We start from the raw sequence: 16,829 nt of genomic DNA, 5'->3' as shown, positions 1-16,829 counted from the left end.
TGTCAAGTGAGAAGCAGACAAGTGGCAAAAAATTTGGGGTTGAATTGTCAATTAGGACAGATAAAACAAGGCAGACTGAGGTGAGGTGGGAAAGGGCATTTATTAACTCCAGGGTTAATAAAGCTGTGTACAATAATAAACATAGTATATTAAATGGAGGTTGAATGTAAACACGGACAACAGAGCTGGCCAATATTATGAAACTGAGGAATTATGTTGGGGAAGTGGGGAGTGTGTGTGGTGAGGTTGGAGAAAGAGCTACTGTAAAAGGCAATAAAACGGAAAAATCCAATAGTAGTAGTACAAGCAAGTTATTTAGAGATTATGGAGATAACTGCCAAAATTATGAGCCAGAATTGGTGAAAGAGGGTGCTCTTGGGGAGGGAAAGCAAGGGACTGGGTTTTCTAGCAGACTTCCCAGAATTCTTTGGCTTTGACCTTTTCTTTTTTTTTAGGTATGGTTGACATGACTTTGACTCTTTAATTATTTGTATGTATGACTATAAAAAAAGACAGTATTAAAACAATCACTTGGAACAATCACAAAACCCTGGAAGACAGAGTCTTGGCATGAGTTTACTCATTGCCAGTAGAATTACATCAGGGGTTTAAATATAAGAAAAACTTAACATTGTTTTGTTTCTCTATGTATCCTTTTCTATGTATTTTACTAATAAGGCCTCTATGTATTAAGGTCTCTATGTACCCTTCTCTGTGTATGTTACTTGTAAGACCTGGCCTGTCACTGAAATAACTTTAGAAGGAAAAGATGAGGGCACCATATGTCAGTTACTTGGGTCTTACCATGGCCTTTTCTAGTGCTCATGTATCCATGACTTGTCCATTCTATAGCTTGGAGAATATTGCTCAGGAGCAGATTTTCCGGAATATTTGCAAACTGCCCCCACCCAGTGCGGAGGATGCAGCTGTGCTAACATGGATGGTGGTTGAAAGCTAAGGACTGGTTAGCAGTGGTTAATGGACCTATCGGTTTCAGGTTTAGTTTCAAGAATGCAGGTGCTGTGGCTCTCAACCTCTGTCTGAGCAATGGCTTCCCCTCTTGGAGTCTGCTCCTTCATCACTTGTAAAGTGGAGATACTGATGCCTGCCTCAAAGGCTTGTTGGCAGTAGTAGCTGACCTTGTGCTGAGAGGAGAGTAAATGCTCTACATAGGCTCCCTCCCTTAGCCTCTAACAAGTCCTACGAGGTAGGTGCTAGAGTTTCCACAGCTGGTAAGAGGCAGAGCTGGGATTCAGCCTCTTTACCTTCTACCCTTCAGCCACTGTGCTTATGTTCTGCTAATGACCTGCCAGGATACTGACATTCCCCTTGTGGGAGGTTAACATGAGCTGATATAAAGGGAAGACACTGATATGTGGTGGGCCCTCACCAGAATTTACATAATTGTGAAAGGGTATTTTCTGTCCTGAAGTTTTGGCCTTTTGCCTTGCCTTTTTTTGTCTAAATTTCTTTTTATTTATTTATTTTCTTAATGTTTATTTATTTTTGAGAGAGAGAGCGTGCTTGCACATGTGCATGAGTTGGGGAGGGGCATAGAGAGAGGGAGACATAGATACTCAGCAGTCTCTGTGCTCTGAGCTGTTAGCACAGAGCCCGATGTGGAGATCGAGTTCATAAACTGCGAGATCATGACCTGAGCCAAAGTCGGACGCTTAACTGACTGAGCCACCCAGGCGCCCCTGTCTAAACTTAAGTAAGATATCAGTATTGACTAGTTGACTGGGTTAAAACAGTACATGTCAACTGGGGAATGATTTTGCCCTCGAGGAGACATTCGACATGTCTGGAGACAATTCGGATTGTCAGCTGAGGCAGGAGGAGTGGAATGCTGTTATTGGCATTTCGGGGGGTAGAGGTCAAGAACACCATTCAGAATCCTATAGCATACGAAGATGGCTCCACAGCAAAGAATTATCCAGCTTTGAATGTCAGCATTGTGGAGGTTGAGAAACCTTGGTTAGAGCTTCACTGAATTCTGCACCTGCTTCCCTAGCACGCATGTGCGCGCGCACACACACACACACTCATTGTTTTGTAGTTTGCTGAAATTTTCTCTGTGGGTTTGGTCTTTACAGGTTTCTGAGACACTAAAGCGTTTTGCGGGGAAGGTGACAACAGCCAGTGTGAAGGAACGGAGAGAAATCCTCGGTGAACTGGGGAAATGTGTTGCTGGAAAAGGTATTTATTTTCCATCCATGTGACCGAGAGATGATTCCATTTCAAAGTAAACTGTACTCTCTGTTTAGAACCATGGCTGCCTCTTTCCCTTGCAGCACCTTCTGCCTTCACTTGCCGTGTTTGCTTGCCGTACTGTGCACTGAAACCTTCACTGAAACATTTGGGTTAGTGGAGAGTTGATCCATTTAGGTACCAGAGATTTGTTACAGTTTTAGCCATTTTGGTTGGAAATATTTCTAAAAGATACCAACAATATTAGGCAATTTACTAGGTGCAAAAACATTTTGTTTACGACTTGGGGCACCAGTCTGTGTTCCGTGGAAGTCAGCAAGGTGGTAACAGGTGATTGGCCACATTTCTGCTTCCCTCTGGGAGTTTCACAGCATATTCTGGGAAGGGGCTTTAACTTTATGAAGCTTTCGTTAACCCTTTGTTTTCCTTGCACCTCTCTTTTGCCGAAAACCAGTTCAGGGTCTGGGGAACACATTTTGGGAAATATTGAGCACCTATAGTTATCCTGATTCTGTACCATAACTGAGGGCTTTCCCTGCAAACTACTGGGATGTGTAAGACAAGTTTGCCTTCATATAACACTGTATGTTAACTATACTGACATTAAAAAAAAAAAAAGTTTGCATTCATCCAATAAATCTTCATTAGCTTTTAAATTACCTTTTGTTGTGTTTTCACTGTGTAGCATTGGTTCTCCCAAGTGGTCCCTGGACAAGCAGCATCAGCATTATGTCAGAACTTGTTTGAGATACATACAGATTCTCATCTCCGTCGCAGAAACTCAGATTCAGAGACCGGGTGGGGGTGGGGGAGGTGGAGCCCAGCATCTGCGTATTAATAAGCCCTTTAGGTGATTCTTAGATTCGCTGAAGTCTGAGAATCATGGCTGTGTCGAGTTGGGTCTCCCTTCCCCTCAGCTTTCACTTCTTGTTAGTGAAGAGCCTGCTTCAGCCATGTGCTCATTTGCTGCTTCTGACCTACGGTCGCCTGGTGACCTACCCAAGCTTGTTAAAGTTGCGTGTAAATTAAGTACATTCCTGTTTGTGAGCTTCTAAGAGATTCTCATCTTAGTTAACACTTTAATGTATGAGTTTTATGGCACCTTCAGAAGTCTTCCCGGAAACTTTTCTCAACAGGATTATGGTTAGAAAAGGCTGCCATGTGACAAGGTACCAGCTGTACATGCCTTCCCAGCCATAGCATCTGAGCCTTCTGCTATGTAATTGCTGAATACTGCCCTTTTCCCATTTGACGGGGTAAAGCGTTGGACATGTTTGGGTGAAGTTTATGAACTACTCAGGACCTTTGCAGGATGATTTTACTGTTTAGCCACCCTGAAGTTCTTCTGTTCAAGGTGAATGATACTTATAAGAAGTTTAGTCGCTTTTGATGTGCAAGCTGATGGTGGGAAGTTGTCTACTCCTCAAGAAATCATTAGTTCTCAATTTTTTAATTTTCTAAGTCTAAGGAGGAGCTATTGGGTAGTGATAATTATTCTGGCCTCTCCTCTTGTTAGGGTAACAGATAACCAAGTGAGTTAACCAAAGGTGGGGAAAGGTATTTTCTGCCAGGCTGGGAGTTGAGGACTTTCTCAAAGCTGTCTAGTGCTGGTTGCAGATGGTCAGCATGGCTCAGCCCGTGGGGCCCTGAGGCCTCTCTGAAGCTTTCCTCAATCCTGCCTCTGTGTACTTGCACCCTGAGACTCGCTGATAGAGTATCTACTTGGCAGTAGTGTACTTGGCACAAGAGTGCTTGCTTGTTCTAGTCACAAACCTCTAGTACAGCCGTCCGTGATGAAGGGCTCAGCTCAGGTCAGACGGGCTCTATGTTCTAGCCATGGCTCTGCCACTTTCAGGCTCTGTGACCTGGTTCAAATTACTTAACTTGTCTGAACCAGTTTCCTTGCTTTGAGTATGGAGATGGCAGTATTGCCTCCCTCACAGGGTTAGTGTGAGGAGTAAATGAGAACATGTGTGGACAGTCCTTAACACCATGCCTGGCTCTGGTAAGCACCCAGTGTATGTTAGCTCTCAGCCACAACCTGTTTCTGGACCTAGTCATTCTTTCCTTTGGTCACTGAAATTGCCCCAAGTCCAGGGGATCAATACAGTGTTTAGGGTCCTGTGGGGACAAGGTCCCTGCCCCTCCTGCATTCATTTCAGTACCTGAAGTATGAAGTGCTGTGCCAGCCCTTGGCTGTTGGTGTCTCCCGCTGGAGTTGGCCTTACACAGTGGCTTACATTCCCCCAGTCATACCCTCTCCCTTTCATCTGCACGCTTTAATCTAGCATGCAGAACCGGCCACAGATTGGTTTTCCATTACTGACCCCTGTTGCTACAACCAAAGTTTCTCTTTCACTCGGCTGGCCTGTATATAGTTTTTTAGTGGCAAGTTTTTATTTAAATTCCAGGGGCGCCTGGGTGGCGCAGTCGGTTAAGCGTCCGACTTCAGCCAGGTCACGATCTCGCGGTCCGTGAGTTCGAGCCCCGCGTCGGGCTCTGGGCTGATGGCTCAGAGCCTGGAGCCTGTTTCCGATTCTGTGTCTCCCTCTCTCTCTGCCCCTCCCCCGTTCATGCTCTGTCTCTCTCTGTCCCAAAAATAAATAAAAACGTTGAAAAAAAAAAAAATTTTAAATTCCAGTTAACATACAGTGTAATACTAGTTTCAGATGTAGAATTTCGTGATTCATCACTTACATACAGTACCCGGTGCTCATCACTACAAGTGCCCTTCTTACTCTCCATCACCCATTTACCCACCCTCACCCACCTCCCCTCTGGTAATCCTCAGTTTGTTCTCTGTAGTTAAGAGTCTGTTTTATGGTTTACCTCTCTCTTTTTTTTCTCCTCTACGTTCATCTGTTTTGTTTCTTAAATTCCACATAGTGAGTGAAATCATATGGTATTTATCTTTCTCTGACTCATGTTTATCTTTTTTTTTTTTTTTTAAGTTTATTTTGAGAGAGAAAGAGCATGCACATGTGCATGAGCAGGGGAGGGGCAGAGAGAGAAAGAGAGTCCCAAGTAGCCCACTGGGCTTGATCACAGAAACCGTGGGATCATGACCTAAGCTGAAATCAACAGTCAGAAGCTTAACTGACTGAGCCACCCAGGCACCCCAATATTCCTTTATCTTAAAGTGACCTCAGTAATACAAGTATCTTGCAGGGATTAAATGAGTTACTGTGTGTCAGTGCTTGGAGCAGGGCCTGGCACCTTGTGAGTGTTGATTAAGTCCTGGGTGTTACTACTTCTCTTCTTCCTCCTCATGTGTCCTGATGGGCTTCGTGCATTCTTGCCCCTGCACTTTTGCTCATGTTAACACCACTCAGCATGTACATCCCTTTCTTTCCATTTTTGCGTAGCCTACGAATCTATTAGGCCAAGCTTGTGTATCCTTAGAAACTTGGAAGCCACTCTAGTTAGAGCTGCTCTGCCTTTTTCAGATCCCTCAGAATACTTTAATTTTTGTCCTATTTTTATTTATTTACTTAAGTTTTTAAAGTTTATTTACTTATTTGAGAGAGAGAGTGCATGCGTGCACTTAAGGTGGGATGGGGCAGAGAGAGAGGGGGAGAATCCCAAGCAGGCTCCATGCTGACAGCAACAAGTCTGATGCGGGGCTTGGACTCACGAACCGCAAGATCATGATCTGAGCCAAAGTCGGACACTTAACTGACTGAGCCACCCAGGTGCCCCAAATTTTGTCCTATTTTTAAAAACTATTTATCAGAAACTATATAAAGAAGAGTTCACGTATCATAAGTGAACAGCCTGCCGAATATTCACAAACTTGACTACCTGTGTAACCAGCACCCAGGTCAAGAGGCAGAATAGTCCCAGTGCCCCAGAAGTGTCACTTGCCAGCATGTTAGATTTTGAGGCCACCAACATCGTCTTAGTTTCATTCCTTTAACACATGTCCACTGGACAGCCCTTCTATACCAGGTGTTTTTCTGGAGTACGATTTTGCTGTTGTTTCCTCCAGGGAATTCTATCTCCAACTTATGGGAAGTGTCCAGTGAGTAGAGATTATGTCTGGCAGAATGCCTGGCTCAAGCAGGGGCTCATGAAGTAGTTTCTACTGATTAATTTGTGTGTGATCTTTGGTTTCAGATCTGCCAGAGGGAGCAGTGAAAGGGCTCTGCAAATTATTCTGCCTGACTCTACACCGGTACAGGTGAGTCCCTACTGAAGACCCTGTGCCTCCAGCCCTTTGTGCAGAGAGGTGGTACAGGACAGCGGTTAGAGACTGGGCTTTGGAGAGGTGTCACCTTAGCCTCTCTGTGCCTCCCGTTTTCTTCATCTGCAGAATGGGGACTGTGCTGTTGTTTACCTCATAGGTGGTAATTCGTAAGTGTAAAGCTCCTGGGACAGTGCCTGCCACGTCATGAGTCTGTACGCCATAAACAGTCATGCATGTAAAAGCACTTGGCCTGGTTTGAGGTCCGTAGTAAGTGGTCCATAAATGTTGGTGTTGTCCTTACAGCTCTGATGGCTCATTTGCTCTTGTTAGCTGCTTCCAGAATTCCAGGAGGAGGTGGATTTCTCTGGTTATTTCCTAATCCCATCATCTGTGATCCACTGGAATATATAGTACAATCCAATTTTCCTGAGAAAGACCAGCGCTTGGCCTAAGCTGCCCTGCCCCTGCGCCCAGTGTTCACCTTTCCACTTCATTCATTCCTCTAGAGATGCGGCCTCCCGCAGGGCCCTGCAGGCTGCCATCCAGCAGTTGGCTGAGGCACAGCCAGAAGCCACTGCTAAGAACCTTCTGCACTCTCTGCAGTCTTCAGGCATTGGCTCCAAAGCTGGTGTCCCCAGGTAAAGAGATAAAATGTGTGGCCTACCAGGGCTTGGCGGGGTCCTATTCGGGAGAAACTGGTGCAGATGACCTGTGTGGAGCAGGTGTGAGCATGTCTGTCTTTCTTCTCTCTGAAACTCTGGCGCCAGCAGTCTGCCTGCTGTGTGGAGGGAGGAGCCAGGATGTCAGGCTCAGTGGACAAACTGCTTTCCTGAGGAACAGGGTTGGGAAACCAGTGGAAGCAAGGCCATTTTGAAGGGAAACCAAATGCCCACTGGACACTGTTTGAATAGGGGAAAGCATCTTTTTTATTTTTATGGTTGTTGAGTGCTAAGAGGTGGGAGTTTGGCTGCTGAGTTCTGCATTCCTTGTCCTGAGTTGTTACAGATGATTTATGAGGAAACAGTTTCAAGTTCTCTCCAGGTGTAGGTCAAGGGAGGGTCCTATATGCCAGGCAGGGCCTCGCGGTCAGCATTTGTCCCCAAGGTGGAGGCTCCTGCTCTGCACTCATCCTTCGCCTCCCTGCCCCCTGCAGTAAGAGTACTGGCTCTGCTGCCTTGCTGGCCCTGTCCTGGACCTGCCTACTGGTGCGCATTGCCTTTCCTTCGAGAGCCAAGCGTCAAGGAGACATCTGGAACAAACTGGTAGGTTCCATGGGTCTTTGCAGTAGTGGCAGTCAGCTCTCTGCGCAGAGTTGGGACATGTTGAAGCACCTTCTCTGGCCAAGTGCTCTTCTTGGTGCTGGTGACCAAGCACTCTGAATTGTCACAAATGTGTGATGCTGGTGGATGGACGTGAGTACAACATAATAACATCCGTCTGTCCATCACATGTGTTTGAGCTTCTCTGTCAGGCATGGTGCTAGGCTCTGGGAATACACTGATGGGCAATTCCTGCCTTCAGGGCATACGTGGAGGACATGATAGGCCAGAGCAGGGAAGACAGAAAGCAAGTAAATTAGAAAATGCAGTAATGTAAATTATTATTATTATTTTTTTTCCGGCTAATCATTCCTTTCCCTGTGTTTGGATTTCAGTGTTGAACTGGCTAATGGAACAGAATTCTTGCCATGTGTTTTGATCTTTTAATTCTCTCCACCTGTTCTGTGCCTGCTTCTTCCACCTTCTCTGCCTTGCCTTTCAACATGTCTGCTAACCAGAGGTGGCCCAATAGGCCAGATTGGGAGGTTCTTTTGAACATCTAGATATGCTTAATGGAGGGCAAGAGGAATGGTCTTATGGTTCATTGAAAAGGAGCCCTAGGGCCGTCTGGGTGGCTCAGTTGGTTAAGCATCCAACTCTTAATTTCATTTCAGGTCATGATCTCATGGTTCGTGGGTTCAAGCCCTGTGTTGGGCTCTGTGTGCTGACAGCGTGGAGCCTGCTTGTGATTCTCTCCCTCTCTCTGCCCCTCCCTTGCTTGTGCTGCTCGCCCACTTGTGCTGTCTCTCTGTCTCAGAATAGATAAACTTTAAAAAAAAAGAAAAGGAACCCGAGGTATGGTTCTGATTCTCAGCCATGACATTTGGCCATATATGTAACCTCTGAATCTGTTTCCCATTTCTGCAAAATGGGGAAAAGTGCCACCTACCCCATCCACCTCCATGAGTTGTCGTAAAGAGGGGCTCAAGACGAGGTGTGAAAGGGCTGTGGAACGTTACAGAGGGCTGTACAGGTAAATGAGAGGCATTAGAAAACTGTAGCACCTCTCCCTGAAGCAGCTTGTTAATAAGACACATTGATGAGCTCGTCCCTGGGAGCTTACCCAGCAATCCTCTGGGGATGACTATGGAGTGGCCATCAGTGACTGCCTGAAGGGTAAGAACACTGAAACCTGATACATAATGGATAGTGGAATTGGACCCCCTTCAGAGTGTGGGTTTCATTGCTACCAAAATCATCTTTTTAAGATGCTTTATCGGGGCTCCCTCCTTGGCTTATCTCCAGTGATTTCTTATTATCCCAGGTAGGTAAGTATACTTGTGTGTTAACGAGTGGCAGGGGTCAACTCTGGAGTGTTGTCTTTGTGGGACAGAATGCATCAGGAGCATGAGACCGTGTTTATTTTTCCAGCGTCTCGAATCTGGGTTTTTCCTTTACTCGTTGCCGATGTCAGCCATACACATAGATCGTAGTTCATTCAGTTTCTCTAGGAGCTGCAGTAAGAGCTGGGAACAGGAAAGAGGACCTTGCCCTCATGGAGCTTACAGTCTTGTGGAGGAGGTAGATGCCACACAGGTCTGCTAAGAAATGGTAAGACGAAGGTCACACAGCAGAAAGGCAGGTAGGAAGAAGGAAAGAGTGTGGTGCAGGGTGACAGTGGGAGGAGGCTTCAAAGGAGGCATCATATGAGCAGAGACCTGAAGGATATGAAGGAACAAATCATGCCCAGATCAGGGGTTAGAACATTCTCAGGAGAGGAACAGCAATATAGTTCCGAATGTGGTGTCAGCAAGCTTAAAAAGCTATTCTAATTAAAAAAAAAAAAAAAATTCAAAATGGGGCAGACATAGAAGGCTACACCAGTTTCCCTCCCTAGCCACCTGGGTCCATCTAATACTAATTCCTTGTGTGTGTGGATACATTCTCTGTATATACGGCTGAACAGGGTTTCTTATATAGTAGCATACTGAACATACTTTTTTCTTTCACCTTGTTTTTTTCTCTAAGCAGATTTAGAATTTGTTCCAGCATAGCATATAAAGAGGTTTTTTCTTTTTCTGTTTATTATTTTCTAAAAATGTTTATTTATTTATTTTGGAGAGAGAGCATAGCTGGGGAGGGGCAGAGAGAGAGGGAGACAAAGAATCCAAAGCAAACTCCAAGCTCTGGGCTGTCAGCACAGATCCTCACGCGGGGCTCAAACTCACCAATCGCGAGATCATGACCTGAGCTGAAGTCGGATACTTAACCGACTGAGCCACCCCGGTGCCCCTCTCTTCCTTTTTTTAAATGTTTATTTATTTACTTTGAGAGAGAGCACACGTGTGCGCATAAGTGGGGGAGGGGCAGAGAGAGAGAGAAAGAATCCCAAGCAGGCTCCATGCTGACAGCATGGAGCCCGATGTGGGGCTTGAACCCACGAACCATGATACAACCTGAGCTGAAATCAAGAGTCTGACGCTCAACTGACTGAGCCACTCAGTTGCCCCAAGAATTTCTCATTCTTGATGACTGTTTACTGATCCTCTGAGTGGAGGTATGGCAGTATATATAACTAATCCCCTGTTGGTGGCCATTTTTGTTGTTTACTGTTTTTTTTTATAGTAAGAGACAGTAAACAACAAAAATGACCATTAGTAGGCCTTTGAAGAACCTCATGCACCTGTTGTTTTGTGCATGTGCAAATGGAGTACAGCCGACTTCTTAAGCACACGCTTTTTGTTAGGGTAGTAATTCAGACTGCTCACCAGTGATGGGTGTTTGTGGCACATAAAGTCGGGGGTTTTTTAGTTGAGCACCTATTACGTGTTTCACTCTGGGTTGGACAGTGAGCTCCACAGTCTGGGATCATCCTGTCGGTCTTCACTTCCATATCCAAAGTGCCTAGCATCGTGCCTGCCCTTTAGTCAGTATTCAGTAAGTATTTGTGGAATTAATGAAGGAAAAGTCAAGGCAGATATGAAACAGGATGCTTATCCTTTTCCTGCATGAGACTTACCTCACTGGAATTATATATTCTAGTGTGTTTATTTTGTAGTGTCTTTTTCTCTCTCTGGACTCTAAAGTGCATGAAAGTAGGGACCATGTCTGTCTCTTTTCTCTGTGTTTTCATTGTCTGACTCCTAGGTGCTCAACAAATACTTATTAATGGTGTGTTCAAGTGAACAGATGTAATTCTGGGACAGGGCCATTTGGGGGTGGGGGAGGGAAGAGGATCTCGCTGGAGTTGAGCAGGCCCAATGAAGGTCTTGGGCAGGCGGTGAGGGTCAGGGGGCCTCCACTCACGTTTCATGTCCTGACTGAAACCTGTCCCGGCCCTGACAGGTCGAGGTGCAGTGCCTGCTCCTGTTGGAGGTGCTGGGTGGCTCCCACAGGCACGCCGTCGATGGTGCTGTGAAGAAGCTCAGCAAGCTGTGGAAAGAGGTGACGGGAGGCATGGTGGGTGGTGCACACTGCTTCTGTGCCACCCTCCACCATGTGACACACCTGCTTTATACTTTCTTCTTCAGAACCCTGGGCTGGTGGAGCAGTACTTGTCAGCCATTCTCAGCCTGGAACCCAACCAGAACTATGCAGGCATGCTGGGGCTGCTGGTGCGGTTTTGCACAAGCCACAAGGAGATGGATGTGGTCAACCGACACAAGGCAGGTGGACTCACTGGAAGTGAGGAGGGGGATCTTATCTGGTCCTTGTGGCCCCAGCCCCTGGCCTTCTCTGAAGCCTGTTGGTTTTCTCATATGAGACTCTGTCCTTTCTCCCTGATATATGAAGTTTGAGGAGCTGGGAAAGTTTTCCCTCCAGCTCTGGCTTGGGGTGAATCCTGGCATAGTTATTGGGATGATAATTTGCCTGTTCATGTAATGATTTAGTCTCCCACAACTGAGCAGTTGCTATGTGCCAAGCACTGGGCCAGCTGTTGGGGTTGCAGCAGTGATCCAGGGAGGTATGATCCCTGCCTCTGGGGAACTGAGTGTGAGGAGTCTGCCATCAGACAGATAGGTCATCTGATTATATCTGTGATAAGAGCTACAAAGGAAAGGGGAAGGAAGCAGTAATACTCTATATTGGGGCACCTGACAGAGAGCATGGGTCACGGGTACAGCTCTATTAAAGAAACTTAAAGGGTGAATAGGTGTTAGCAAGGTCAGGAGGTGAGGAGGGGTATTTTGGGCAGAGAAAGCCAGGCAGAGGAAGTGAGTGGGGTTGGAGAGGTGTGAGTGGTAGCCGTAGGTCAGCAGGCAGCCTGGGAGCCAGGCCAAGGACTTTGGACTGGATCCTAGCAGCTCTGGAAAGCTGTGGAAGGTTTTAAAATGATGAATGGTATGATCAATGAGCCCTCCGTATGTGATGCTGAAATTTAGGCACTGATTTGTATTTTATTTATTTATTCATGTATGCATGTATGTATTTTATTTTTTATGGATTTGTAGTTTTTATTTTTTTTTTATTTTTTTTTTTTTTAATTTTTTTTTTTTTTTTAATGTTTATTTATTTTTGAGACAGAGAGAGACACGGCATGAACAGGGGAGGGGCAGAGACAGAGGGAGACACAGAATCGGAAACAGGCTCCAGGCTCTGAGCCATCAGCTCAGAGCCTGACGCGGGGCTCAAACTCACGGAGTGCGAGATCGTGACCTGGCTGAAGTCGGACGCTTAACCGACTGAGCCACCCAGGCGCCCCATGTAGTTTTTATTTTTATTTTATTTTATTTTATTTTTTTTCAGCGTTTATTTATTTTTGGGACAGAGAGAGACAGAGCATGAACGGGGGAGGGGCAGAGAGAGAGGGAGACACAGAATCGGAAACAGGCTCCAGGCTCTGAGCCATCAGCCCAGAGCCTGACGCGGGGCTCGAACTCACGGACCGCGAGATCGTGACCTGGCTGAAGTCGGACGCTTAACCGACTGCGCCACCCAGGCGCCCCTGGATTTGTAGTTTTTAGAGGCACTCCCACAAAAGGGATCTTTTAGGCCAGTGATGAGATACTCAGAATATTGGTCTGACCAGTCTTTGTACTCTGTAGAGTGCCCTATTGGATTTTTATATGAAGAACATCCTGATGAGCAAAGTAAAGCCTCAGAAGTATCTATTGGTGAGTGAGAAGTAGACCTTACCTGGACAAGCTAAATCCCATTTAAATTCTTATTCAGAGCTGTCCTGTATTCTTGGTCTGTTCCCATGAAGTCTGGGTGCCTGACTCCTTTCTCTTTGTAGGATAACTGTGCCCCTCTGCTCCGATACATGTCTCACTCGGAATTTAAGGATCTGATACTGCCCACCATACAGAAGTCCTTACTGAGAAGTCCAGAGAATGTTATTGAAAGTAGGTTGCTGCCAGACAGGATGGTGGGAGGGAGCTGGGTTGCCTGATGAGTTGCATCTCTGGTGCCTGGCCGCAGAAGTGGTGGGGATGGAGTGAAGGATGTATTCACTGTTTACCTCATCGGGACCTTGGGAGAGAGATCAGGGACCCTTTTGAGAATATGTGGAAAGTCATGGGCCCTCTTGCTAAAAAGGACGTACAAAAGTATATCGGCCTGGAATACTGCAAACAATTTTAGTTAGAGGTCCAAGAACCTTCTGGAAACCATTCAGGTGAAGAACATCTGCTCTAGACAGTTTGAACTTGTTGTGGAGGTGGCACTTGAAACTATAGGGGCAAAGGTGTGACCACTCACATGACTTTATGGAGATGAAGAATGGTTGCTTTGGTGTGGCGCATTGGCTGGGGAGTAGGGCAGAAGTAGGCATTTATACCTAATATAGACATGGTGTGTATTTTCTGTCCTCCTTAGCTATCTCCAGTCTTCTGGCGTCAGTGACTCTTGATCTCAGCCAGTATGCCCTGGACATCGTGAAAGGACTGGCTAGTGAGTATCCTGACCCCTCTCCAGCCCCTGGGATGGCACCTGGGGTTTTGGATGTATTTTCCCAATTATTTTAGGAAAAAGGGCAGGGACAGCTCAGTCTAGAAATAAATTACATTTGGGACGCCTGGCTGGCTCAGTTAGAGTGTGCAGCTCCTAATCTCAGGGCTGTGAGTTTGATACCCATGTTGGGTGTAGAAATTACTTTAAAATCTTAAGAAAGAAAGAAACTACATTTGCAAAATTTCTTTCTTGATACTCTTTTAATGTTTGTTTATTTGAGAGAGGGAGAGAGAGAGAGAGAGAGAGAGAGAGAGAGAATGAGAATGTGAGCAGGGGAGGGGCAGAGAGAGAGGGAGGCAGAGAATCCGAAGCAGGCTCCAGGCTCCAACCTGTCAGCACAGAGCCCAATGTTGGGCTTGAACTCACAAACCGTGAGATTGTGATCTGAGCCAAAGTTGGACATTTAGCCCACTGAGCTACCCAGGTGCCCCGAGCTTCTTTATAACGAGAACACCCAGGTCATGGATGGAAGAATTAGGAACATGGAAAGACAAAGATGAAAGCTTGGATCCTCAGCTCTCAGCACTTTCTGAGCTGCAGCTCTCTGTGTCCAGGTCAGCTGAAGTCCAACAGTCCCCGCCTGATGGATGAGGCTGTGCTGGCACTGCGGAACCTGGCTCGCCAGTGCAGTGACTCTTCTGCGACAGAAGCCCTGACCAGGCACCTGTTTGCTATCCTTGGTGGTGAGTAAGCCTTCCTGGCCATGAGAATGGCTGAGCTGTGGGGCCGGAACCTGCCTGGGACTTGGGGCTCTGAGTCTGCTTATGTCAAGGCCGTGTGGCCAGGAGAAGGCTCTCAGTAGAATGAGACATGGGAAGTGAACATAAGCATGCACAGGGCAGTGTAGATGGGGGCGATCTCTTTTTTTTTTTTTTTTTTTTAAGCGTAGACATTATTGTATGCATAAAGGGAAACACTAGAGGGAAGTACCCCAGAATGTTCATAATGTCTTTGGGTAGTGGGCATGTGGGTGAGTTTTAAATGCTTTCCTTTATATTTTTTGTTTCTCAAATTTTCTGTAAGAGCAAAACTACTGTTCTAATCAGGAAAAAGTCTAGGAAATGTTATAAACCCAGCTTCACAATAGAAAGTCTATTTCTGGAATCAGAAGCTGTCTCTTGGTGTCACACACATGACCACATTAATCACCCTCATGGGAAATGTGGCAGACGTGGAGTTTGAATCTTTGCCGTCTCTCCTCTCAGGCTCGGAGGGAAAACTGACCATTGTAGCCCAGAAGATCAGCGTCCTCTCAGGTATAGTAAGGCAGGTCTGTCTTTGGATCTTGACTCCTCTGATAATCCTGGACATCCCAGCCTGGCTTCCAGGACTCTGCTGCCTGCCTGTGTGGCAGGTGGGACTTGTTTGAGTCTAGCGAGAGGGAGGCTGGCTTCCCTAAAAGGCAGGTCATCTGGAGGGGGGATTGAGGGAAAGGCACTAATGGCCAGAGGAGAGGCATGGCCGCTAGGGAAGTGGGCAGCGGCAGGAAGACTCCTGTGTTTGTGGTTTTGTGCTGAGCAGGAAATCCCCTGCCTTACAGGGATCGGGAGTGTCAGTCATCACGTGGTGTCTGGGCCTTCTAGTCAAGTCCTGAATGGGACTGTGGCTGAGCTGTTCATTCCGTTCCTCCAGCAAGAAGGTAACTGTGCAGCATGGTAAGGATGCAGTCTGGATCCCCTCTTGACTCCGGTTTTCACAGCCAGAGCTGCCTGCCATGAACCCCTTCTGAAGGCAGACCTCCCCTGAAGCATCACGGCTTCCTCCCCCTTGTACCCTTGCTTGCTTTCGGGTGCTGGTGGCAGCGATTGGACATGGGCCTGAGATGCTGAACTGACTGGATTTCTGCTTCTTGCCCTAGTTCATGAAGGCACCTTGGTGCACGCTGTCTCTGTCCTGGCTCTCTGGTGTAACCGGTTCACCACAGAAGTGCCCAAGAAGCTCACCGAATGGTTCAAGAAAGCCTTCAGCCTTAAAACCTCCACCTCTGCAGTGCGGCATGCCTACCTGCAGTGCATGCTGGCCTGCTTCCGAGGTGAGATGCCTCCCCTGCAGGGGTGACCGAGTCTTCTGGGCATTGTCACCGTCCCCAGCTTTCCCATTCAGTCCAGCTTACTTTGCACCACTTCTTTGAGCCTCTGGGAGCCTCGGGCTTAATCATCCACAAAGCCTGGATCAGTGCCCAGTCTTCACAGCAGACTTTGACTTCTCTCCCATATCACACCTTCAAGTTACAAAGCTTCATTCAGAGAGGACCCAGGACTATAACCTGTCACTATATTATCTGAACTCTTGGGCAAGGGATTGTGAGTTGGCTGATTGAAAAAGTCCAACTTCATGGATACTTTACATTGGACTTACTGGAAAGCAAGCACTGCCCTTTCTTCAGGGCTGACAAACCTGTCATTTGGGCATGGGCATCTACCTCTTTCCCAGGCAAAGCTGGGGGAAACTTTCCAATCTGCATAGGATCTATGATCTCCTTGATTTCCAAGGTAGAAATCTCTAGTGTTAATTTCTACCTCTCGTATAGGCTATACTTCTTTTAAATTTTTTTCTTTTTAATTTTTATAGACAGAGGACATGAGCTGGGGAGAGGGGCAGAGGGAGAGAGAGAGAGAATTTTAAGCAGGCTTCCCACTCAGTGCAGAGCCTGACACAGGGCTCACTCCCATGACCCTGGGATCATGATCTGAGCCAAAATCGGGAGTGGGATGCTCAACCTACTAAGTCACCCAGGCACCCCTAGGCTAGTATTTCTTTTTTTAAAAAGCTTACGCTTGTGATGAGCTGTGTTTAAAGAAATGTCTAGGAGATTCCACAGAAGGGTGTCCCTTATCTACAGGGCCTGTACTCTCTATGTCAGTTTACAGTTTTGCTGCATTGACCAATCTTGATTTAGATTGAGTTCTAGATAGCAGAGACTTGGTTTAAACTAGTCTCTTCAGCTTGAGCTGTTTCTACTTGCCACTTTTAAAGTACACATAATACAAAAGAAGCCATTAAAATAAACATTTTTTTAGATTCAAATTCATGACCTCATCCAAATGAAATATGTGTTTTATTGTAAAATGTTCTTATATAACACTTTAATAGTTAAGAAAACATCGGTTTAGCTGTACTTTTTAACAGAATTCTACTTAAAAAAATTTTTTTTTTAAATTTTAACCAAGTGGGTTTAGTTAATAGGTCAATAGGTTGGTTCTGGTTTTGGAATTTGGGTC

The 16,829-nt window shown here is 46.2% G+C and overlaps 1 protein-coding gene across 2 annotated transcripts in view; it reads left to right on the top strand.

Annotated features, from left to right (window-relative positions):
* GCN1 (GCN1 activator of EIF2AK4) overlaps positions 1-16,829 on the top strand; it is a 59,469-nt gene that overhangs the window by 2,783 nt on the left and 39,857 nt on the right. For both annotated transcript variants that reach the window (XM_045458152.1, XM_045458151.1), the window contains exons 2-14: positions 2,097-2,199; positions 6,328-6,391; positions 6,904-7,035; positions 7,551-7,659; positions 11,002-11,100; positions 11,187-11,321; positions 12,702-12,770; positions 12,893-13,001; positions 13,474-13,548; positions 14,163-14,291; positions 14,814-14,864; positions 15,149-15,247; positions 15,467-15,640. In XM_045458152.1, coding sequence (XP_045314108.1) covers positions 2,097-2,199; positions 6,328-6,391; positions 6,904-7,035; positions 7,551-7,659; positions 11,002-11,100; positions 11,187-11,321; positions 12,702-12,770; positions 12,893-13,001; positions 13,474-13,548; positions 14,163-14,291; positions 14,814-14,864; positions 15,149-15,247; positions 15,467-15,640 — 1,348 coding nt within the window. The remainder of the gene's footprint in view (positions 1-2,096; positions 2,200-6,327; positions 6,392-6,903; positions 7,036-7,550; positions 7,660-11,001; positions 11,101-11,186; positions 11,322-12,701; positions 12,771-12,892; positions 13,002-13,473; positions 13,549-14,162; positions 14,292-14,813; positions 14,865-15,148; positions 15,248-15,466; positions 15,641-16,829) is intronic.

Source organism: Leopardus geoffroyi, chromosome D3, assembly GCF_018350155.1.
Source record: "Leopardus geoffroyi isolate Oge1 chromosome D3, O.geoffroyi_Oge1_pat1.0, whole genome shotgun sequence".
Taxonomy (NCBI): Eukaryota; Metazoa; Chordata; class Mammalia; order Carnivora; family Felidae; genus Leopardus; species Leopardus geoffroyi.
Note: the sequence above shows the minus strand (reverse complement) of the source record. Positions and strands in the feature narration are given on the sequence as shown.